The sequence below is a fragment of the Pteropus alecto genome, unplaced genomic scaffold (assembly GCF_000325575.1).
Source record: "Pteropus alecto unplaced genomic scaffold, ASM32557v1 scaffold100, whole genome shotgun sequence".
Classification (NCBI taxonomy): Eukaryota; Metazoa; Chordata; class Mammalia; order Chiroptera; family Pteropodidae; genus Pteropus; species Pteropus alecto.
Window position 1 is genome coordinate 1,436,169 of NW_006430723.1, and position 25,995 is coordinate 1,462,163.

At 45.5% G+C, this 25,995-nt stretch overlaps 1 protein-coding gene across 1 annotated transcript in view; it reads left to right on the forward strand.

Annotated features, from left to right (window-relative positions):
* Nucleotides 1-25,995, forward strand: part of HK2 (hexokinase 2) — a 60,515-nt gene that overhangs the window by 14,618 nt on the left and 19,902 nt on the right. Inside the window, 5 exon segments of the mRNA XM_025049464.1 lie at nt 3,835-3,997; nt 18,973-19,121; nt 23,969-24,088; nt 24,700-24,795; nt 25,643-25,742. Of these exon segments, the coding sequence (XP_024905232.1) occupies nt 3,835-3,997; nt 18,973-19,121; nt 23,969-24,088; nt 24,700-24,795; nt 25,643-25,742 (628 nt within the window).

Here is a 25,995-nt window from a genome sequence, read left to right on the forward strand (position 1 = left end):
ATCCTTTCTCTTGGTCTCATGTGATGGAGAGGAAATCAAGGCCCTGGGGTCACCCAAGATGCCACAGGGCAGAGAGCACCTGCCCAAACTAAGAGGGCCCATAGGCCAGGTGAGGGTGCTGGTCCCAAGGGCCTGGTCTTAGAGCCAGATACACCTCAGTGTGAATTCTAGCTCTGCCCCTCACCACCATGTGACCTGTTACAAAAGAACAATGGAGGTCAAGTCAGTAAAGCCATAGGATGGTGTCTGGTGAACGTTTAGCTACCGTAACAATCATCATCATTTTCATCTGTCGTTGAACACTGAAAGATAATGATAATCTTTTGGGTGAGGGACAACATGACTTGAGTAAATGCCAATTCTTTACTTGTTAGAGTCTTTGAGGGTTTAGGATGAAAAGTATCAACTGGATTTCCAGCAAGCCTTGTCACAGCTTTTAAACATCAAGGTCAAACCATGAATGGCCACTGTAAGATTGTGGCCACTCCTCCTTCACTCTTGTGTGTACGTGACCGTGACCGCACACTCCAAGAGGTAAAACCTCTTAAGAAGGTGGTGCAGGCTCTGCTCTCCCATGCAGGAACCCTCCTGCTTCCTTTGCAATACTCAGAGCCGGCTGTGGAGTGGGGGGTGGGTGGCAGTGAGGCTCCAGCCCTCTCTTCTCTTTGGGAAAGTAGTAAAGTGGGCGCTATAACTTCATCATGTGTCAAACCCACAATAATGTCGAGAGACACATCTGCTGCCCCTGCTTCCTTTTGACGTGCTGGGCTAGACTGGTCATCCTGCCGCTTTTTATCCTTCGTGTCTGCGTCAGGGGATGACTGCAAGAGAAGATGGCCTTTTAATGGGCATGGCCACCTCAAATGTCCTTCAGTGCCATCAGGCCTGCCTAGATGCCACCGTTGTCCAACAGAAGGGCATTCGTCTAGCAGAGTGAACAAACACAGGTGAGCCAGCTGCCTATTCTAATCCTGACTTGACCCTTTGCCTTTGTGTGACTTTGGGCACATTACCGTGCTCCTTGAAAAAGGCGATTATAACACTACCTCCTTCACAGGGCTGCTGTGAAAATTAAATGAGCTAAGGGGTGGGGTGTAAAACCTTGAGAACAGGGTCAGTGCCACGTAAGGGTTTGCTGCTGTTACTATTGCCCATGAGGACGTCTTGGGCTATTCCCGGATGTGGCCTGGTGCTGGCCTCTGATCTGGTGGTCCTGGACTTTGTACATCCACACCAAGATGTGTCAGCCATGAGGCAGCATTCTTGGACCAGCCCAGCTGTCACTGGATCTGAAACAGCAGCCTCTGGAGTGATTAAAGTTGCCCTGGGCCCCAGGGTCACTAGCCATTTGTCTCTCACTGCAGTGGAGAGGAGACTTCTCCGAAGCTGTACCCTTTAACCTCCTGGGGACCCTCAAACAACAGTGCAGGAAGGACAGGTCTCCTCAGGAGCACTCTGGCTCCCTCGTGTTGAAGGAAACCCACATCGGTGATCCAGCTCGGGGTGGGGATGGTGCCCCACAGCCTGGGAGGCTGAGGTAGACCGTGAGCTCAAGGCGAGTGAGGTGCCAGGAGCCTAAAATTAGAAAACATATTGGATGGTTGGATTCTTCCTGATTTAGACAGGTGGACTTAGTCTGCGGCAGCTCTTTAGTAAACGCTGACAACAGGGAGTACTGGGAAACCCTCTTTCCTGCAAATTGGAAACCCAGAATTTCATGCCTGATTCCTCTGCCCTTTGGGGAGGGAGAGGGCCTTTACCATTTCTGCTCCTACTTGACCCTTTCCCACCCCATGTGAGGATTGCGTCTGCAGATTTTGTTGCATTGTAACCACATGGCAGTTGTGGAGAGGAGCTGGCCTATTCCTCAGACTCTCCTTCACCTTGCTTACAGCTGCTTTCAGCATTTTACTCCAGACTCTGATCTTTCACCTTTTGGGATTGTAGAGGAGTGATGAAAGATTAGTACTGATCAGGATATTTGAAACAATCCAAGGAGAGCCAATCTCATTATTCTACTGGAGCCAAAATAGTCCTAAAGGGAAGGGTGTGCCCCAAACCCCATAGGGAGTTAGGATAAGCCTGGAAGAGAGCAGATTGAGTAAGGGGACACAAAGGAGGACACTGGGATTGTCTTTTTCTTAAAGGATTAAACACCTTTTGCTATTCCTCTGGAAAACCCAACCCTGCAAGTTTAGTTAAAAGAAAATGCAAAAAGACCTGACCCACAAAGTGCAGGAAAGTATATTAGGCTATAACATTAAAGAGGACATTTGTTTGGGAAAGCTAATAAAAATTTATGCTCCTTTGTCAGAGCTGGACAAGAGTGAGGGGTAGAGACGGGCGGGTACTGACTTTTGTTTCCCCAGGAGGTTGGTGGTGGTGGTCATCAGCCAGGCTTTGCCCTTGGGAATCCTGGAGTTTTGGCTGGGAAGACTAGGGTCGCTTCTTGTCCTTCAGTTTCCTGATGAGGCTGGGAGGACCACTACCCTCATGCTTTGGGGTCACAGCTGGGGCCTGGCCAAAGGTTCCTGATTCTCTCCAGCTCTACCCTCCATGGCTAGCATCCTCCCCTGTCCTGGACACTGCTGCTGAGAACTGGGATATTGTGGAAACATGTGTGCCTTCTTGGATGGATTTCTATCTGATTTTTTCCTTCCTAGAGAAAACTGAGAATATCCATGGCTAGGACAGATGGGTGCTTCCAAGAAAGAAAACTGTCTGAGGACTTCTGATGCTTCTCCTTCTCCTGGTGTTAAATCTGGAAAAAGCTCATGTAAATTTATATTGGAAACAAGATCGATGAAATTATCTAGAAAGCTGTCTCCACCCCTGAGGACAGGAGAGGCTGCATTACTATTTATGTAGAGCCTCTATTATGTGTCAGGCACTGTGCTAAGCTCCAGGGATTCAGGGGTGAACAAATAGACATGGCTTTTCTTGCCCTTGGTACTTCTGTTTGGACACTAAGAAATATATGTTTACAAATTGTGGATGGTGTTGTGAAGGGAAAGTCCAAGTTCTTAGAATAATGGGCGGCCTGATTGTCTTATTGGGAGCATCAGAGAAAGCCTCTGTGGAGGGAGGCCTGAAGGATTGCTAAGAAGTCGGATGGCAGATGGTCAGGGGGAGATGAAGAGTGGGTTAAGGAGCTGTGGGGCCCGTGGGAATGGGCTCCGAGGCAGAGAAGGGCGAGTTGGGTGAGTTGGGGACTGAACCAAAGATGGAGTATGCATAGGCTGCAGAGGCATGCAATGAGATGGGGAGAAGCCAGACCATACAAGGCCTTGTAGGGATTTCTAAGGGGTTCAGTCGTGATGGAAAGCCACTGAAAAGTTTTAAGCAGGGGAATAGCAGAGTCTGGCTTGGGTGGAGAATAGATGGGAAGAGGTAGGAGTGGAATTGGGAATTGTGTAAGTCCAGGCAAGAGGTGGTGGCTGCTTGACCTAGGCTAAGGGGTGACAGGGTTGGCTTGACTGGCCTGGTGAGGCGTGGGGAGGAACAAGAACTGAGGGTCAGTAAGAAACTCCGGTTCAAGGGGTATTGCTTTAGACATTAAAATCCAACCTTTCTGAAAAGAACGCCCCTCTTCCCTGAAAAGGATAGCACTTTTCTTTAGTCTACTATTCTCCAGGAATAAAATTCGACCTATTTTTCTAATTAAAATTTTTAGTTTCTTTTAAAAGACGAGGTCTGTCAAATCGATTCTGGTTAAATGATCTTAAATAATAACCTTTTTGTACATAGCGGATTTTATTCTTTTGAAGGACTGACATAGATGCGTACCATACTTTATTTAACTTCCAGGTCTCTCCTCTTTTCCCCGTCTTGCAGGTTGACCAGTATCTCTACCATATGCGTCTTTCTGATGAGACCCTTCTGGAGATCTCTAAGCGGTTCCGCAAGGAGATGGAAAAAGGGCTTGGAGCCACCACCCACCCCACTGCTTCCGTGAAAATGCTGCCCACCTTCGTGAGGTCTACTCCAGACGGGACAGGTATTTGCACTGTGTGGCAGGGTTGTGGTGGGGGATGGGTCTGGCTGCTCCACTGCTGGTGGGAGATTGGGTGGCTTTGCTCAGGGACCCAAAGAACTGTGTATCAGTGAAGGTTCTTCGGTTTGAAGCCTCAGACACCACCCCTGGCTAAGTTAGGCACATAAGGAATTTAATGGAAGTCTATGAGATGGGATAGACAGGAAGACTGGGAAAGCGGACAGCCTTGGCAGTCAAGGTAGAAGTATATCCTTGTCAGCCTGACTGGGGTATTGCTGTTAGCCATTTGTTTCCCATCCCTGTGTTGAGAAAGGCTGCCTTTCTCAGTTTAGGATTTTGCTGTCCCGTTGAGGTTGCACTCAGTGATGGTGATGAACGATAGACGTGCCTGACGGTCGCAGCTGGTGGGCCATGGCAGCCTCTGGCCCACCTAACTGTCACGTTCTATAATCCTGATGGAGAATCAGTGCCGTACCGGTTGTCCTAGATTGTTTTTGAACTCCATGAAAAAAGCGTTAGAAGTTCAGATAAGCTTGGGAGAATGTGAAGAGCCACGTGCATATTAAGGTATTAAAGGCTCTGAAGTTGTGCAATAAGAACCTGTCAAGCTGTGTCTAATCCCTTTACCTGGATTTAGAATTCGGATTTCATGGTGCACCACCCAGCAAGGGATTGACTCGAACTGGAGAAAAGAGCCATGGTAGAGACTGGAGTTATGTGGGTTGGGACTAGATCACAGAAGGCATCGCATGCCTGCCTAAAACGTTTAGTCTTCCTTCAGTAAGCATTGGGAAGTAACTGTTAGGTTTTGAGGGGTGCAAGCAGAACTGTCTTGGTGTAATGGGTATCAGCAGTATATGCACAGTGGAGGAGCAGCGATAGGTGGCTGGTATCGCACGGGACCTTGGCCTGGGTGGGATGTGGTGGGCAGGGGTGAGAGAGGATTCTAACCAAGATGATGCCGGATTGTTGAGCCCAGCTGCCTGGGGATGGCAACATGCTCAGAGAAGAGAACAGAGCTAAGTTGTATCAGTGCTTTCACACAGCTGGTTTCATTTAACTCTCACAATAACTGTCCATTTTAGAGATGAGGCATTTGTGGGGCTGTGAGGGGTGAGGGGTGTGAGATGGCTACTCACGTCTAAAGGGTTGAAGAAAGAGCCCAAGGGGCGGCTGCCAGGGCAGTGGAGCGTCCAGAAGCACAGAGCTCGAGAACCTGAGAGGGGAGAGAGAGCCAAGAAGCCAGTTACTAGTGAGGCATCTGCAGAGAAGTCCTGGGGATGGGGGTTGGGGACGATCATGGGATTGGGCTTGTTCATGCGCCGTGTGCCTTCAGTATTTCCATCACATCTACGTCCTTGAGGCTTACCTGCCTGAGAGCCAGCGGGGACCTGGTTTGTCTAAGACTTTGTACCTTCTTATGATTCTTAAAATAAATATGTGTTTGCCGAAGCCTTGGGACCAAGCCTGGAACCAAGGGTGTGACCTTGTTCAGGATTGTTCTCTGATTGTATCTCAGCCCTTCAAAGAGCTCCTGAGGTGAGGGGCCTCCCTCACTTCTTGGGCATCTTGTATGCCCTCTAGCTTGACCCTGTACCTGCCACTTCCTCTGACTTGTAGCCACACCTGCTTCTGTTGTTTCTATTTGACATTCTGATAAATTTACCGGCCCCTTAAGACTGGGACCTTGTCTTTATTTCAGGCACAAAGCCAATACCTTAAATATTTACTAAGTGTATATTATGGGTAAGGGCTTTTCTGAGCTCCTAGATGCGGTAACTCATTTACTTTTCACAAGACCTGATAATAAGTAGGTACCGATTTTATCTAGAATTTTTTTTAGATGAGTTTGAAGCTTAGGTGGTCAATAGCTTGCCTAAGGTCACACAGCTAATGAGAGGCTGAGTCAGGAGTCAAACTCATCTATGCCAAAGATCAGGCATCAAGACTGCCCCAATCCATTATGTGTGTGTGAGCATATGACCAGAGCACACAGCACATGCTCAGCTAAGATTTTTTTGAAATAAGGTGGTTGGGTTTAGATGTCTGGCCTGTATTACAGGCAGGTGGGTAAGTTTGCTGGAGAGAACTAGTTATGGGACTGGCTTTTTTTCTTCTCGTTGCTTTGCTGACATTGGAGACTCAGAGAGCTCCCTCTGCCTCTTGAAGTTTGTACCCGTTGCTACACTGTGTAGTCATTGAGTCTCCCTTCCTGATCTCAGGCGGGAGTCCTGGGAGCCTGTCTGAGTCCCACCTCTGCCCCAGGGTGGAGCAGGAAGTGTGCTTTTGGCCTCTGAATATGAGTTGCCTGGACTGAGGACAGGAGCCAGAGGCTGAAGGGTCTGGGGCAGGACTTGTCTGTCTGATCTCCTTTCCATGAAGAAGTGGTGAGACTTTACATGACTTTAGTGATACCCAGAGTGCCTCTATATAATTGCGAATTCTGCAGTATAAATGGAGATGGTGTGTAAAAGGAAGGCTGTGTATTGAATGTTTTATTCATTTAAGCAAAGCAAGTGTCCCCTAGAGAACTGGAGATCAGACTGTAGGAAACCCAGCCCCCTGCCCTTGGTTCCTCACTTGCTTGGGATCTGTGGCCCGGCTCTTCACGCCAGCTCTCTGGGACTCAGTCTTTTCTCCTTTGTAAAATGAGAGGTGGATCCTGCAGTCCCAGTCTGTTCTGCACGTTTACTAGAACTAGTGTGTTAGTGTATTTACACATTAAGTTCCTTGGAATGCTGTAAAGAGAGAAAAACACTAATGTCCATCAGTTGAGCACTGGTCAAATTAATGCAGCAAACAGTCCTTGGCAACCCATCCTAAAGCATGAGATGGACTTATCTGTATTTATATACTGCAAAGTCATTTGTACATGTGCGTGTGCACATACGTATGCACATTTGTATAAAGTCTCAAGCACATATATTGAACTGTTGATACTAGTTATCCTGGGATGTGAGGTTGGCAATAACTAGTTAAGTTGAAAATATGTGTATTTGATAACTCAGCAGATACACTTCCAACTACACCTTGAACAAACTTCCATATGAACTCAAAGAGACATGTCCAACAATGCTCATAGCAGTGTTGCTTATAATGACAGCATATTGGGAACAGTTTATGGAAGAGCCATGTGATGGAATACTATATACAGCACATTACATAAATGAGCGTATATAAATATGGGTACCTCTAAAAGTCAATGAGTGAAGAATTGTAGAAGGACATGAAGCTCATAGTAATTGAATGTAAATTTAAAAATCTCCCTTGGAGCAATGCTCTCCAATGCTTAGGGACACAAACATCATAAGATTATTGGGATATAAACTGGGAAAACTACACCAGATAAATGATAGGGGCTGCTTCTGGAGAGAATGGAACTGCAGAGGGGAACATGAGGTAATGTCATTGAAAGGTCAACATCATGGCTTTCCAGCTTATGTTTTGTTGTTGGGGCTATGAGTTATGGAATGGCAGCAAGGACCAGGGACGCTTCGATAGATAAAGTCTATCAAAAATGAAAATTCTCCTTTGTTACTGGTTCCCTAGTAAAGTGCTGCGAGGAGAGACCGAGAGAGCAGAGTGTTCAGGGACTGTTGCCTTTTCCTGGAGGTGGTCACACAGCCCATGGGGCCTTGCTGGTGCATCCGCTTCTTGGCCCAGGCCACATTCTGGGCTCTGTTGCTGCTTCTGGTGATTCTCTCTCACAGACTGGAGGCTTTTGATTAAGTGATGCCTACTCCACGCTGGCCTTACTCAGAACCTTTCTCAGCCCATTCCTCTTTAGGATTACTTTTCAAAGCTGGGAAATTAAACCTCAGATCTAAACCTCTGATCTTGAGGGATCTAATCTTTAAATCGGTGGCTCTATAACTTTTCTGGACTACATACATACTCACAGCAAGAAACACATATGTATAAGTATTGATATACAATTGACAAAAATCTCAGGGACCAATGTTTATTCTTAAATGTGATGCATTCAGATCTATTACTTTCTAATTTCTAATTACTTTCTAATTCTGGTTTTTAAAAATTGCTAGTTAGCACCCCCTAACTTTTTTTCAGCTTGTAATTGGAAAGCCACTGCTTCAATACTCCTCATCTTGTCTTGTCTTAGACATGGATCTGTAAAATTGGCTGCTTCTTGCCAGGGATGAGAGGTGTTTTCAGGGCAGTTGTGGTGAGGGGCGAAGATCAGAATTCTAGGTTTAAATGGGGTTTAATTCAAGCTGCGTGCTTTAGAGGAGTTCATTTTGGCCTCAATCCTCCATTTCCTCATTTATAAAAAGAGGAAACAGGGTGTGCTAACTGAGAATTAAAGGAGAATCAAATATATTACATTTTTGTGTATGTTATAAATACAGTCCTATGTAGCCCAGCCCACCACACAGCAAGAGGCACGTCCAGCATCATTTTCTCGAGAGAGGGTCAGTGAGCCTCCTAAGGTCCTTTTGGAGGGAGGAACAGGTCTGAGGGTTTATCCCCATCACCAAACCCTGCATTTTTGGAGGGAGGACCAGGTCCCAGCTCTTTTTATACAGGTGCTAGCTATCTAATGGTCATCCAAGTCCCAGTAGAAAATGTGGGAAAGACGTCAGGAAGTTTCAGGCCATTCATTTATGATGGAGGCCTCCATTACACTGAAGAAAAACGAACCTCCAAATGATAGTTTGAGTTCACTGTGAGAAGGAAGAGCATATCAGCAGCCTCTGAGCCCCCTGTGGGCTGATTCCAAATACCTACGCTGCATAGACGCGTGGACCACTCAGTGCAAATAAACATAGCTGGCACAGATCAAAATGACGTGTATATAAATGGTCTAAGAATATCTTACTGAGTTGACTGACTTTGGTGTCAGCCAAGGTATGTATGTAAAATGCTCCCTATTTGGTTTTTGTTTTCCCCCAAACAGTTTTAAAAAGTTGAAAGAACTGTGTAATGAACATCCAAATATGGACTCCCCAGATTCTACATTGGTATTTACTAGGTTTGCTTTATCACACTCCTCCATCCTTCTACCAACCAGTCTGTCTTATTTTTTTTTTTGAGGCTTTTCATTGCAAAGTAAAGTGCAGAAATCAGTTCAACCCTAAAACTTTAACGTGCAGTTTATTAACTAGAGTTCAATATTTGGTCTTTTTTCTTCTGATGTAAAATTTCATACAATGAGATGACAAATCACCCGATGAATTGACAAGTACATATGCCTGTTTAATACAGAGCCCCCATCAAATGGAGAACATTAACCGTTAGCCCAGGAGTTTCCCTCGTGCTCCTTCCTAGGCAGTCTCTGTCTCTAACCCCGAGAAGCAATCACCATTTAAAATTGTCCACGTGTCTTAGTTTTGCTTGTTCTAGGTTATTCCATAAATCCAATTATACAGTATGTTCTCTTTAAGTAAGGCTTTGCTTATCCATCATAATATGGGCTTTATCCATGCTATATAAATAATTTGTTCCTTTTTGGGTGCCGATTCCATGGTATGGTTGGAATCCTATATGACAGTGGTCCCCAACCTTTTTGGCACCAGGGACCGGTGCTCCTGTGAGAATCCAATGCCTGATGATCTGAGGTGGAGCTGAGGCAGTGATGCTAGTGCTGGGGAGCGGCTGCAAATACAGATGAAGCTTCACTGTCTTCAGCCTGCTGCTCACCTCCTGTGTGGCCCCAGGGTGGAGGGGTGGGGGGATTGGGGACCCCTGCTATATGACATGAACATTGACAGACACCTGATCTGTATCTAGTTTTTGCCTATTATGACTAAAGCTGCTATAAGCATTCTTGCATGAGAATGTCCTCTTTGTGGGTACTTGCTTTCATTTGTTTCATTTTCTTGATTAAATAACTAGGAGTGGAATTTCTGGGTCATAGAATTTGGGATGTGTTTAATTGATAAGAAACTTCCAGACCTTTTCCCAAAGTGGCTGAGCCGTTTTAGAATCCCACCAATGATGAATGAGAGTTCCACTTGTCCCATATCACCAGTATTTGTTGTCTGTAAACTCCCCCTGCCTCCCCGCCCCCACACTTTTGTTTTTGGCAGTGCAGAGTTGAGTAAGGAAAGTGTTGATTTGTATCAGCCAGAAATCTCAGTATCTTGACCTCTCTGTAGGCAGCCCTAACCTAAGCTGGCTATGCAAGTGATTGCGGCGCCAGCCCTAACCACAGTCCTGTCGGGGCTGACCATATCACAGGGATCTGGCTTTCAGAGGACAGTATCATCTTAAGAGGAAATGCAGGAATAATTGACACCATTTAATGGGCACCCACGATGTCTGTACTAGGCTGTTTACCTAAATAATCTGTTTTACTCTCCATGCAAACTATATATACAAGAGAGACATTCCCGATTTAAAAATAAGGCAACTGAGGCTAAAGGAGGGTTGGCGATTATTGCCAAGGTCACCTGTGGCCAGTTAGTGGCAGAGCTGGGATTTAAGCTTAGGTAGTCCTGACTCCATGGCCATAAGATTCATAGTTTACATGAACTCGTGTTGCTGAATGAAAATTTCTATAGCAAATCATTATTGTCTTTTTTAAAAGATCATAAATATGGTTTGGCTTTGTACCATTCTAATAAGAAGCTCAAGTGCAACCCAACTGGAAATCTTCAAATAGTTTAACTGCATGTTCCAATTTAGAAATAAATTATCTTTGTAGTGTCTTTATCACCTTCGTTGCCTTGACATTTAGGTATAACGATGTCTTATAAGCAGAGTGAGATGAAGTTTTTGCAGTATTGATCATTTGACGTTTCCCCATTTCCCTGAATTGTGAATTATTTTTATGGGTGAGTATAGCTCCACCCTCTACCCAGACTTAAGACCCTAGAGAGCAGGAAACGATAAATGACAACGATAATAATTAAAAATTGTAGGCTTTTAAAATACCATGTACTGTGCTAAGCAGTGTATTTGAGTCATCTCATTAATTCTCACAGTGACCCAGTGCTAGGCACTTTGAACGCCATTCTATAGAAAAAGAAACTAAAGTTAGAGAGATTAGGCAACTTGCCCAAAGTCATTTAGTAATAAGCAAATGGAAGTGTTGATATTTAAACCCAGCCAGCTGTGCGCCAAGGCACTTAGGCACACCACTATGGGGCATTTTATTGCTTATCTATCTACCCCTCCTCCCACATATGCACACACTGCTAGCGCAATGAATTGATCCTTCTGTTAGTAACTCAGGCCTAGCTGTTCGGCTTGTTCAATAGAGACCCCTCTGAGGCTGGTCCTCTGTGGGGCAGCAGTGTGCTGAGCTACCTTGTGCCCTGCTGTTGAAGAGTGAAAATTGTCCTGAGAGATAAGGCTTACACAGATAAAATGATTACAGAATGACATGGGTCATATAATGTAAGCACATGATATGATAGAGAAACTAGGCTGGTGTTAGATTGCTTGGAAGCTGATAAAACCCTGAAAGGAGCCCTTATCTTGGTTGCTCAGCATTATATCAACACCCAGGCAATGGAGACAGATCAATAGCACACAGGCAAGTTCCTAAGTGAGTTTATATGGTGCCTACAATATAAACTGAAGATCATGTTGACCAATGGTCTCCATATAGCAGTAGCTAGAGTTTATTAAACATTTACATGCACCAGGCATTGTGCCAAACACCTTATGCATTCATTGCATTGAATTTTTACCAAAAACTGTGTGTGTGTATCTGTGTCCTGGGGATTGGAGTGGGAGGTGCTAGCTGGACAGGAGGTTATTACTATCCCTTTTTAGCAGATGATGAAATCTGAGTATCAGATTTCTAATAATTTATTCGAAATCATATGGCTAATATACGTTAAAATGGGATTTGAAACCAGGCCTTCCTGCCTGAAAATCTTAACACACTCAGCCACCTACATAGTATTAATCATAATAATGTGTTTAATCCTTGAAAGAGAGATTTCGCATCTATAGAGCTAATGTAGCACCTCTCTGTGATTGGCACATACTTTGAACTTAAGAAACTAAAGTACCAGGACAGTGCTTTCCAGTGGTGTTCTGGATGCTTTTGTGGGGTACTTACAATGTGTTTGTGCCCTCCAGTCCCCTTCCTTCAATCAGAGCAGCTCTGCGTTTCTCTACTTCTACATTTTGGCATTTGGCGTCCTGTTGCTTAAAATAGTTTGAAAACCGATGACATAGAAGATCAGATTTCCCCATTCCTTGACTGTACCAGACACCAGCATTAACTGTGACTTGCTACTTTAAATAATATGGAGTTACTTTATTTCTGAGCTATTGAGTGGAGACTGGCATTGTGTTTCAAAGGAGTAGCTGGGAACTTAGAGATTAAAAAGGCTGCCAGATGTGGTGGTGACTGTGGTGGTTCCAGGTACATGGGAAACACACGACGTGAAAGCTGTGTCTGGCAAAGTTAGTTTTGCTGTATTACCTACCCGGGACCTAGAGATTTATCTTTTTAGTTCTCTCAATTGGAATCCATGCTGTACATTCTTAGAGCAGTCCATCATGGTGTTCTAGCAGGTACTTGAAAACTAAAGGATAAACAGAGTCTCGCTCAACTCCGAGCCACTCCATGGAAGAAGACCAGAATGTTCAGTGCAGTCTTCTGGGGCCCCTGGAAACAATCTTGCTCTTGCAGGGTAGATAAGGGCAGGTCCCTTTGAGGGCACCTAAGTTCTTGGCATTGGCGTTTACTGCGTTCTCACAGCCATGTCTTAGGACCCCTGACGTGTCATTTCTTGAGCATACCACAAACTTCTATATGTTTCCTTTTCTCTGGCAGACAACTTTATACCCATCCACTAAGACCTGGCCATCTCCTGATGCCTCTGGGGAAGCCTTCCTTATCCAAGCAGAAACAATCATTCCTTTTATAACACTCCTATCCTGGAACTTGCCACAGTGCTTCTAACTGCTCCCTTTCTCGCTGTCCAGTCAGGGACTAGGTTGTCTACAGCACCAGGCAGCTAAGAAGATTTTAGCAACTGTCTTCGATGCTCAGTGTTAAAATAACTAATCACAGAATGGGAAGTATTTGGTTGGCCTGTCCTAGAACAGATAACAGATTCAGTGTTTGACTCTCAAAATAGTGATTTTAAAAACATTTTTAAAGTAGTAGACCCCACTCTCAACTTTTAAACAGAATGCAATCTTTTATGACGAATGCCATCTGTAAGACAGTTAAGAGTAGGAGAAAGAAATAAAATTGGACATGAGGATGTGGGAGGTGAGGCCATTCCTTGAATGGTCTCCCTTAACCCTCACCGAGGGCAGAAATTGCCACCTTCAAGGATCTCCAGAATTCTGGAAATGCTGCGTAAAAGCCATTTGTTTAAAAGGAGGCTTTCTGGAGCTTGTGGTTCTGAAGAGGTCCATTTAATCTTCCAGCCTTAACCAGGCAGGACACTGCCACTTCTGAACGCAGTTGCCTTCGACGAAAGGGCACTGCTGCTTACAAATACAAAATCGAAACAAACCTGTTTGCAAGTCACTCTTAGAGCCCTGGTTGGCACGCTGCTGTCAGTGCCTGATGAGAGGAACAGGTGGAGATCTATTTTAATTAGTGGCAAGTACTTAATGATTGAAAATAGACCCTGTTGGAAAATTCAACTGGCCCTCGCCCCTCACCTCAAAAATTGCCTGGACATTGTCAGGTACCAAGCCACCTGCTATGCCCTGCTCAAATACATCACTGCCACATCAACTGAGATGATGGTGACTATCATGTGTAGGCGGTTAGTGAAATGTCATTTGAGTCCTCTTCAGAGACAGGTGAGTTCCCAGGAGAAACTGAAACCCCTTTATCTTGCCAACCTTATGTATTTGATAAGAGTGTCACTGAAAGTGAGAAGATTGGTAGTTCAGGATGGAAAATGAGTCAGCAAACCAACTAATAATCTTAATCTTAACTGTTGGGCAATTTGATGGAGGCTGGTCTTAACTGTGGGCCAGCATCACTTCTTTTCCTCCTGTTTTCTTTTAGTAGAGGATTAGTATCTCTTTTCTTATCTATTTTTGAAAGGGATTGCTTTTAATTAGGAGGACCTTCAGTAGAGGGCTTACTGGAGAGTTTCCAGTAAGGTGGGAACAGAGGTTTGGTATAATTGCATGAGATGACAACTATTTGTGGCTACTGGAAAAGCCTGCATCAATAAGCTTTAGTAGGTCTGGGTTCCTCTGGGAAGAACCTTTCAGGAGAAGAAGACGTATGTCACCTCTTGCCAGTGGATGTGTGTCTGCTACCTCCCACTCAAGTCTAAGAGCCATTCAGTCGGCCCAAGGGAATGGGCTGCAGTTACTGATAAAGATTAGGGCAACTTTGCTTTCTTTTTCACCACTTACTGGCTTATTTGCTTCTATCCTGGATTCGATACCAGGTCACCCTCAGCTTCCAGGAACCAGGACCATAAGAGATGTGGGTGTGGTGCAGTGAGACAGGCATGGGCTTTGGGGCCACATGAACTTGGGTTCAAACCCAGTAGTCATTGACTCCTGTATGACCTTAACCAAGTGACTCAACTTGTGAACCATGATGTCACTTCCTCTGCCAGCTCGGAGGCTGCTGATGACTTCTGGGTTTTATTTTATGTACTTGACGTTGCTGGCGAAGAATTCCTTATTTAAGGATTTATAACATTTCCATGAGCAGCCTCCTTGGTCATGGCAGTAGATAGCTTTGCTGGAGAGCCAAACCTGGCTCTGGATATTGGTTTTGTTATCTGCAAATCTAGAATTGTAATGCCCCGCATGATTGTTGAGGATTAATGAAATCATGTTTGTAAACAAAGTGACCACCGCTAAACAAATGTTCGTTTCTCTTCTGTTAAAAACATCTGCACGTTGAGCCTTAATCAACTAAATCTCTCTCACTTACCTCTGTCTTCCATTGTTTTATGATCACGGTAATCCAGACATCAGTGAGGAAAAGTCCGAACTCTGTCCTAGGGACAGAGAGATGAAGACTGTATTCTGGGCTTCATTTTTCAAAAAAATTACATAAAGTAGAAGATGAATTTGATCTTTTATATATACCTATGGTGAAACCTTGCTTCCTTTATTTAAGCAGTGGTGGTGACCACATTAGGAGGAATTGGAGATATTTAGGAAGGGTGATAAACTAATGTCATCTTCAGAATTTCTTGGGACACAACATAAAACCCAGATACCATAAATATTTTGACAATATAAAAATTACATATTTCTGTATGGCAAAAATACCACAAACAAAATTAAAAGACAAATGTCCAACTGGAAAAAAAAATAATTGCAAATATACAACCAATAAAACTATTTTATTTAATATACAAAGAGCCCTTTTAGGTTATTAAGAAAACGGTATTTTCTTAAAAGGCAAAGATGTGAGTAGAAAATTCACAGAACAAGGAATTAAAAAGGTTAGTTAATAATTCAAAACGTCTAGCCTTATACAAAGGAAAAAACCCAAACTTTAAAATGAGATACCACTTCGACCTAGGAAGTTGACAAAGATTGATCACTACCTAACAAGGGACACTGGTGAGAGTGAATTCCACCTGCTGGTCTGTATGGAAATTAGTGAGAACTTTTAGGAAGATAATTTGGTGGCGAAATCTTCCAAATTAAAAAAACACATCCTTACAACCAGAGATTTAAACCCCTTTCTTGGAATGCTTCAGTGTAACAACCTTCCTTGTCTTAATAAATACATCTAAGGGCACCCAATAAACATTAATTGTGGTTACTTTCAGGGCATGAAGATGTTTGCTTTTAATTTTGTCCACTTCAGTACTGTTTGAACTTCTTCTTACCAGATGTTTGTGTTTTGTTATTTTTAAAAAGTTAAAATTGTTTTCCAGATATAATAGCATGCTTAACAATAAGAGAAACCTTACCTCTGACCTTACGATCTCATTCCACAGTTGGCACGCAAACATTTTGTTTAACAATGAGGAAATGCAATCGGAGATGTTTTCTTAATACATTCTCTCAAATACCAGCTGTAGTCACTCAGCAGAATGGTCTCTGGACCTCTGACACTGGTTGTGTACTTGAGAAACAAACCTGCATTGGCATTGTTTCCTATCCCAGAGCCTCACTCCTCCCTGACCAGTGCGAGTGTCCCAGGTCCATATATGCCATCCTCCTTCATGCACCATCACGCACACATGCACTGTCTGCTCCAGGCTTCTGGAATGTCCCGGAAGGTTCACAGTGGAGACAAGACTTGGGCCTGGAGTAAGAGTAGGAGTGGGTAGAGATTAGAGGGGCTGAGAAGAACTGGAGGGGAACTGCACAATCAAACAAAGGAATAATGACAGCGATGCCAGTAATTGACGACTTACTGTGTACCCATGTATTCACATATAACATTTTCCGTATTTCATGAAAGCCTCATGATCCCCAGGAGAAGTCAGCATTGAGCTCCTGTTCTACAGGTGAGGTGACATGCTCAGCGAGGCCACACAGGTAATGAAGCAGCTGTGCTGGAATTTAAAGCCTGCCCACCCCGTCTCTAAAGTCCAGCTCTTAGCCGCTGCTTTTTGGGGGCCCCTCACACATGGCATGGAGGTTGGCCCTAGGAGAGGGATCTGTTTACCATCCTAAGGAGTCACCTTAAGCTTTAGCTCCAGGAATCATGGTGCTGGACCTGCCTCAGAGGTTGTGGGCTGTGGAAAGAATATCGTTTCTGGCTATGGTAGTCGCGGTCTGGCTATGGTAGTCCACGTGTTTGTGGAGGGGGTGCCGGTGGGTGGGATGCAGCGTGATATCTGTTCTGGCAGAGGCTGAAAGGAGAGATGACATTCTCCCCTGGGAACAGAATTATCAGTAGTACTTAATTTGTGGATTCTCTTCAGTCCATCAGAAAATACTACTGCAGAACCACCATTCTTGATGGAGCAGTGTCCCTCCAGTGAATTGAGCTGGACTGGGCTTGAATCGTGACCAACCAGGGGCAGCCTCAGCCGCCTCGACCCCCCGTGGTCGCCGATTCAGCGGATTGCATGTGCCCTGCGCTGCAGAGCGCTGATGCAGGCAGTTCATCTTTGATTTTCCTTTTTATCCCTCATGACAACCGCCACACAGCTTTTCCTTCTATCTGGCTGAGGTCCCACTACCCCGGGGGGCTCAGCACCGGAATGCCTGGAAAAGTCGCTCATGGCCACGAGATGGGCAGAGCCACCCTCTGTGGGGTTGAGGTTGCCCCAGCTGTCTAACAACTGTAGCTAGTGGGGCGGGGAGGGGGACCTTCAGATGCCGAGGAGGGAAGGGAAAATCCGTACCCCTGCGGAGGAATGCTGAAGCCACTGGAGCAGATTCCAATGGCTTTTCTTGGACAGGTCCCTTAATCTCCCCTGGCAATGTTGATTTTGCTTTTCAGTCCGATAGGCGGCCCTAACACTGGGCCTGGAAGGCTCAAGTGTGGGCATTGGGCAGTGTTTGCTGAGAGCCTGGATGGAAAGTTTCTTTTATTTATTGAGTGGGGCCTAAGTTCTTGGTACTGAGCTGGGTCCCTGGGGCATATTTTCTAGCTTTTCCCTCACAACAACTGCACAAGCTATGATGTTCCCATTTTAGAGATGTGGCATCTGAGCCTCACTGGCTCAGGAACTTGCCAAACCAAGCAGTGGCCAAGTTCTGACACAGGCGATGTGAGCTCAGAGCCAGTCTCTGTATATTGGACCACCAGACCACGGCTGCGTGGAGGCAAGTCCCCATGGAATCTCGGGTGGGTGATGTGTGCCCCAATTTGCCTCTCTAGATTGTATAGGCTGTGGGGAGTTCTCTCAGAGACCAGGCGGTCGTGGCTTTTCTCAGGGCTTTGAGAGTTAGAGCTGCCGAGGGGACCTGGGCACAGAATAAACCCTGGATGGTTCATTTGGTCAGAGCATTTCCCCGATCCTCTGATCCATTCCGCCTTACTTCAGAGGCAGTCTCCCATTGGGAAAAGGGCTGATGGTGACAAACATGCTAGTAAGTGAATCCCCCAGGAAATAACCCTGTGTCCTTTGAGAAGGTGTGCAGCCGGGCAGTAGAAGACTGATGGAGCCATTACTGATCGAGGAGACTGTGGAGGGGGCGAGCCCACCTCCTCCCCCAGCCCTGGCTGTGGCCTCTGCACTTCTTCAGCACTTTCATTCCTTGCCACACAATGGAGCATGTCCCTGCAGCCAGCTATATATTACTGTCTAGAACCTGGATGTTTTCTATCTGCCCTGCTTGTTTCCTGGAGGTGAGGGAACTTTATCTTCCTGGTGACATCTGAAGATCTTGACCCACTTGTGTCTGTGGAATTTCACTCTCACCTCTCTGCTCCAGCTTTGTGGCTTGTCTGAGTGCAACAGCCGACTGGCCTGACACTCGTCTTACGTACTCTTGAGTCAACATTCTTTCACATTTCAATAAGCCTGGGATCGTTTTGAGGGGCACCTGCTTAGCTTATTAGCCAGGTCTCTTAATTTATAGCCATTTGGACCCCAGTTTGCTCCATCACGTGATGCTCTCATCTTACCATAGGCCATTGCTATCACTGTATGTGAACATTAAGAGTAAATTTTGTACAGAGATCACAATTTGGCAGAAGGCCCAGGGGCCCACAGGCCTGTAGCAGCGTGCTGGGTGTCCTGGGGGCATGAAGAACAAAACAGAGGCATAGACTCCTGGCTCAGAGCTTGATGGGCCCCATGAGCTTGATGGGGACTTGGCTGAAAGCCCCTGGGAAACAGTCAGCTCTGTGAGGGGATGGGTGCCCCACCATCACATGTGAAACTATCTCATTGTTGATGTGAATTCTAAAAGTAATATAAAAGTGCTTAGCGTTAAGAAAAATATTCAGACAATACTTAAATGTGTATAGAGAAATTAAGATCCACTGGTCACCCATCACCAGTAATTATGGTCTCATGTGTTTTAAAGACTCAGCGGGTTTTAAGAATTTAGTGTTTATGGCAAGAGTTTTAAGTGTTGCTCTCTGTGAAGCCATTTGATCTTGTCTTTTCCAAACTAATAGTGGCCATTCCTATCTGCAGAACACGGAGAGTTCCTGGCTCTAGACCTTGGAGGGACTAATTTCCGCGTCCTTCGGGTGAGAGTAACGGACAATGGGCTCCAGAAGGTCGAGATGGAGAACCAGATCTACGCCATCCCCGAGGACCTCATGCGAGGCAGCGGCACCCAGGTCCGACCCTGCTCTCAGGGTGTCTGTCCACAGGGGCTCTGGGCCCCATGGGAGCAGATGCTTCTTCTCCCTTGTGGTCTAGAGGGAGGGAGACCCTGGCTGAGGCTTGGAGTTCCTGGCCTTTCTCTGCCTGGTGACCCCCTCCATGCCTGGAGGCTGGGTGGGGGCGCCTCTTATCAGGAGAGGTGAGCAGGAAGGGCCAGAGAGCAGGAAGGATGTTGCGAGGCCCCGGGGTCTGGCTGTGCTGCAGCAGGAGGTATTTCGGTTTAGCTTCTTTTGAGGGCTGCTTGCATGTGCTGGTTACTGAGGAAGGCTTGTAGTCAGGAGGCTGGGCCGCACTCCTGGACACCCGCTTGTTAGTGGTGCCGTTGAGTGGCGAGTCAGCAGAATACACGATTGTGATTTGACACTGCCACCTGCCACTGTGGTCACTCTACAACCCCTTTTGACTCACAGTTGTTATTATAACATCGCATGAAAATGGAACCTGCCCTTTTGCCTTTGTAGTTATTTGCTCTCTTCTTGACTGTCTAAAACAGAAGAGGCTTTTGCACACAGGGACGGGAGCCTGTCGAGAAAATACCAAAATCCAGCTTTGCGGGGGTCTGTCCCACCTGGCACTGCAGCAAGCACTGTGCGCTTCCACTTTGGCCCCAAATCGTGCTTAGTCATTTCCATATCTTGGTGGCTTCTAGGGCCACGCTTTGCACTCAGAATCTACACAATCAAAGGAGTGGATAGAGAAGAAATGGGAAATCCAAGTAAGAATCCTCTCAGTAATAGAACAATATGAGTGAGGGTGGACTTGCCATCGAGATAGTCTCCAGACATGTACTGAGCACCTGTTGTGCACTGGGCAGTGATCCTTGCTGGGAAGCAAAGTTCTGCCCCTTCCCCTCCAGGGCTTAAAGCCCCACCCCGCCCAGGCCCCTGAAAGTAGTAATGTTCTATTGAAGGGGATGAGTAACCATCTGGAGAAGGAGCTGTTACTCAGTGACCTATTGTGTGTCAGGCTGAGCAAAAGCACTTTTATGAATTTCCTCATTTTATCCTCATAGGAGCCCTATGAGGCTGGGTACTCCTATTATCTCCATTTTATAGATATGGGATTGGGCTTTGAAAGATTGAGCAACTTGGCCTTAGATCACAGGGAAGGGCCAGAGGCAAGACACAAAGCCAGATCCATATGACCAGAGCCTGTGTCTGTACAACTCTGGGCAGTTCCACCCACTTTGTAGGCGGTGTGATGGGGTCCACATGAGTGGTGCCCCCTGGAATTAGGCACTGTGGTGGTTCTGGGTCTCTGCTACCTGCCCTTGCTTACAGAGTAAGAGGAGCTTCCCGAAGGGATTGGTACCCCTGCAGATGTGAGATCTTGTGAGGTAGGCCCTTTGGGGGCCTCTCCCTCTCAAGATTTTCCCCTGGAGATCCCTCCCACAGAGAGGGACTCACTACCACTGCCCCAGAAGTATCTGGCCCGTTGGTGGTTGACAGCCACAGGTCCAACCATTATTCTCTGCCTTTGGATGTCCAGGGAAACTGGTATCTATCCCCTTTCACCTGCTGTCCAAGAACTTCCCTTGGGACTTTCTTTCTGCTCCTTCTCAGCTGCTCTCAGTCCATGGATAGGAGTCATTGAAGCCATTTCTGGATACTGGTACAGCTATAGGGATCACGCTCGGCTTGAGTACTGGCTATTCCTACTGTATGTTGTGCTCAGCATGTACTCAGTAAAAGAGTGAATGGAGGAGATGAAATCCGAGAAAGATGTGGTCACCTCTCAGGCCTCAGGGCTGAGAAAAGGTGGAGCCTTCTTACTCCTCGTGCGCCATTCTTCCCACCACATCGGGCCCTCCTGGGAAAGGAATTGTGGACGATGAGTAGAACACGTGGGGCAGATATTTTTAGACCCTTTATATGTCTTTGGGGGTGGCCCGAGGGTAAACGCATTTTCCTTGTTTTAATGCTAGGGTCGGAGAAGGGAGGCTGAATTCCTGGGACTGTGGGCATTTGAGCTCTACCGAGGTTGTCACTATTTCCAGTATATATAAATAAAATGTTTTCATCCACTTTTTTTTTAAAAGAAAGCATATAAAAAAAAGATCCACCTGAGAAAAACGTGATATTAAAAATGTTTTGAATAAATGGGAAAAATTCTACATAAAAATTAAACATAAAGAAAACTATAAGGAAACAGATGTTTATTTCACCCTCAGGAAGGGAAATAATATTATATCTAAAAGCAGCAGAAAACAACATGGTAAAAAGACTGGAAGGAAATTCACAGTGATAGAATTACTGGTACTCTTTTCCCTGTATTTTAGGGATCAGTCTTTTAACTGGAGGAAAACAAATAGATTTTAGAGACAAAGCTTAGTTAAAACCAAAACAAAATCACCAAGCCACAAGCCATCAAAGGTTTTTGAAGATCTGTGAACCTGGGCAGTGCGGGTCCCTGGGTGAAACCTGCCTTCTAGTGCATGAACTTCCACTTGAGAACAGTGAATTACAAATTGTAATAGCAGTCACTTTAGATTTTTAAAGTGTATTAATGGGAAGGGAAGTGATCAGATTTTCAGGCCAATAAGGAAAAAAAAAAAATCCTTTCTAACTTCATAAAATGTGCCCTTTGAACCCTTTTATTATAGCAGGAAGGTGTTAGCTCTTTCTCCCAGCATCTTATCTTTAGATCATCAGCTAACAGAAAGATAGTCTTCTAATTAAGGAAGCATATGGTCTCCTCTTCCCCACTTTTAAAGAGGCATAGGTTCTTCTAACTCAGCACTGTCCAACAGAACTTTTTGCAATGGTCAAATTGTTCTTTATCTGCCTCGCGCAATATGGTAGCCATAAGCCACCTTTAGCATCGAGCATTTGAAATGTGGCTAGTGTGACTGAGAAAGTGAACTTTTAATTTTTTGAAATTCTAATTAATTGAAATAGCCACAGATGGTTAGTGGCTACTATATTGGGCAGCACATTATTTAAAGCCTCTTGACTGCCTTTCATTTTTTCTCTGTCTCCCCTTGTTGGTAGCCCAGTTGAAAAGGGAGCAGTGATCAGGGGTGGGTAGGGGAAACCATTTGGCTTTTATCTTTTCTAAAGCTCCCCTTCCCCCTATCTCTGATGGTTGGCCTTATCTCTTTGCATAGCTTCTGTTATTCCTTTTTTGGATAAAGACTATTTGTATTAAAGATCATTTTGACTAGAGTACCAGGAAGAAGGTACTGGGAATATGTTTAACCATATCATAAATTTTGTCTCTGATCCAATTCTCAACAGAAGAACAGAATTTTCTCAACATCGTCTAGAAACCCTATATACATATTAAAATACTTGATTGCTGCTCAGGGGAGTTGGCACTTGTGCCCAGGGGACCCTCTCTCTGAGTGAGAAGGCCTTGTCTTTGCCCAGCCTTTGCTCTTAAGATGTTTTTGGTTTAGAGAGTGAGTTTCAGCATCAGCTGAGGCGACTTTTGCACAGACAGAGGGACAGGACCTATGCAGAAAGTTCAGCTGGAGCTGGCTACCTTGTAAGTGGGGGTGGCCTTATCTTCCTGGATCCCTCCCACTGAAGGGATCTCAGACATCTGGGGAACCAGTGGACCTCTCAACCTGGCCTGCCACCCCCAACCTCTTGGTCCCTTTGTAAATGCAAATACTTTTTATGGTTTAGTGTGTCCTTCTCTAACCACTGCTTCAGACTTACCTGGAGGGCCCCACCCCCACAGTTCCTGATTCAGCAGGTTTAGGGTTGGGCCCTAGAATAGAATTTGCATTTTAATTCGATGGTGGTGATACTGCTGGTTCAGGACCGCACTTCTGGAACCCCTGGTTTAGTGGAATCTTCCTGGCTTCTGCCTGGAATGTTGTCTTCCTCCATTCCCCTGGCTTTTAGATTTTGCCATCTCATCAACCTGGCCCTTGAAATCTGCTCAGTCTCTTTGGCCTCTGCTTACTTTTTGTACCCGAATGCCTCTGGCCTCAGTCTCTAAACATCCGGAGGGATCAGCAACTTCTTTTTGAGGATGCTGAGTGGGCAAGAAGGAAGCCATAGGACTGTGGGCTTTGGGACTGATTGGAAGCCTGGGAGATTGTGAATATAGCTTTTTCATAGGCTTAGGACTTTTTCTGGGTGCTTAGGACTTTTTCTTAGCATGGCCATGGTTGTGAGGCTGCCCATCTACAAAATTCTGTTTATCCTTCAGTGCACTTCATGGACTCACTGTGTGTTCCATTTTTAAGGTTAGGAAACAAAGATACCTTCTTTGAATCACCCCCAGGAAATTAGTTTTCTAGGATGGAAGAAAAAATATAAAAGTTACTTATTTTAAGTCCCTTCATAGAATGCCACTGGTGAATGTTCACCCACTCCCCCAAGCACGAGACAGGGATGCTAAAATACCTCTTGGCAGCGAGATGGGTTGCCCTTTCTGGTAAGACAGTCAGCTGTGCATCAATGTCAGGGAGGATTCTGACAAGGCCATGAAAGAATGTTCTGTTCCCAGAGCGTGCTGACATTCTGATTAGCTCTGGCTACGACTTCCCCTGCCTCATGGGGTTAATTTGGCAGTGGTATGGATAAATGGTTTACGTAGAGGACAGTATTTAATAAGCACTAACTAGTGTTGTGCCCTTATATTTATTGACCCATTTAATACTTTTAGTAACTCTGTGAGGTCAGGTACAGTTATCATCTCCATTTTATAGACCGAGCAAATTAAGACTTCACAGGGGCTACATATCTTGTATGCATTCAGCTAGTTCTTTTCTGAGCCCAAAGTTCATGCTCTTAATCGCTATGCTATTCTGCCTCCCTGCTCATCTTCCTGTGTTGTGTGCCCTTAGCTGTTCGACCACATTGCTGAATGCCTGGCTAACTTCATGGATACGTTACAAATCAAAGATAAGAAGCTCCCCTTGGGCTTTACCTTTTCGTTCCCCTGCATCCAGACAAAACTAGATGAGGTAAGATGAATTCTTCAGATACTTCTGTTGCTTCATTTTCCGGGCTGGGAGGGTGAGGAAGAACCCCGAGCCACCTGCTGCTTTGGTGTTGGCAGAGGGCGGAGGCTCTGATGGTTGTGTGGACGAGGCTCGAATATTGAGAGTTCTGTCCTGGGTGAGTGTGTGTATGTAGATGTGGGGAGATGGTGAAGAGGTTTCCCTGCCCCTTAAAGGGCAATGTGTAACCCTAAGTACATTGCACATTATCTTCATCCCTATTAGGGAAACAGAAGGGAGAAATTAGTCAGGAACTCCTTTGATCTAAAGTGTCGTGATAAAGATCTTTGGAAGAAATATGCCCGGGAAGCTGTGAGGAGGATACAAGTATCTTATTTTGGCACTTCTGTAGCCTGCCCTTTCCACTTCTTGGGAGCTACAGATCATGACAGAATCATTTATTTAATCTCCTTTCCGGGTCTTTGATGGGGTCCGGACTTCTCCTTCCTAAGCTAGATAGGAAGCAATATACACATTCGAGCATGGCTTTAGTTTAGCCCCAAGGCAGAGGGCTCCCTTAATGGTTGTTTGAGGAGCGTGAGGAATTAATTGTTCCATCCTTGGTTCTTTTCTAGAGCTTCCTGGTCTCGTGGACTAAGGGGTTCAAGTCCAGCGGTGTGGAAGGCAAAGATGTGGTTACTCTAATACGGAAGGCCATCCAGAGGAGAGGGGTGAGTAGGGATGGCAGGATGGGGAGGCAGGAGCTGGGGTTCTAGAGGCTCTTTGGGGTCCACTCTGAAGTCTTCCCCAGTCTGTTCTCAAGTCAAATGAGGACCTTTTGTGGTTCTTAAGGCAAGGTTTTCTTTTCTTCTTCCTTGCTATGTTTACCCAATAATATATATTTTTATTTTTTCTGGTTTTATTGAGATATAATTGACATACAGCTCTGTATCAGTATGAGATACACTACCTAATGATTTGACACATATACTGTGAAATGATTACCACACCAATCTTAAAAGTGATCAGCTGCCTTTGGGGTCTCAGATGATCATAATAGATAAATAATTTTAGCCTTGGTTCAAGAAAAACCCTTTAGTTCTTAATATGAAGAAGACTTGAATATGATTTTCAAGAAAGAAAGTTGGGATGATGTTGGCATGAGGGTAGAATGGGGCACAGAGAGGACAAGATAAAGGTCACAGAAGGAAAAGACCTTCTGGGAGGAGGGGGGGAGAGAGAGAGAGAAAGAAAAAAACAAAGAAAGAGAAGAAGATGACACTGATGACAAGACAGTCTCACTCTTCTTTGTGCAGTGATAGCTGTGAACCAGACGGCGGGGCTGGGGTAAGGGAAGTCCGTGCTGAGGACAAATGAGGGGAAGAGGGGAGTGAGAAGCAGCTATTGGACTGGATCAGGACCCAGTTTCCAGCTCTGACATTCTTCGGTTTTGAGTAGGGTTAGTCAGGGTGCGACCCTGTTACTCTCGAGCTGTGCATCTTGCTGCTGTCTCTCCATCTTCACATCTATGACCGTTCTGTGACGGTGAAGGTCAGAGCCCCCCTTTTATCCCTGCAGGACTTTGATATTGATATCGTGGCTGTGGTGAATGACACGGTTGGGACCATGATGACCTGTGGTTATGATGACCAGAACTGCGAGATTGGTCTCATTGTGGGTGCGTGAACACTGTGAGGGCTGATGCGCTGGCCAATGGCTGGGGGTGTGGGCCGGAAGGGGTGGGGCGTCCATGACCTGGATGTTCCTTCGTACCTCATACTGGAAGATAACGGCGTGGTCACTTTGGAGGGCTGAGCCAGGACTTGTGGAGTGGGGGCGTTGATAGAGTGGGGGGCGCGCTGGTGGAGTGGACCCCATTGGGACGCTGCAGGAGTCTGCTCTGAGGACTCCCAGCCACCCTGGGTGGTCTC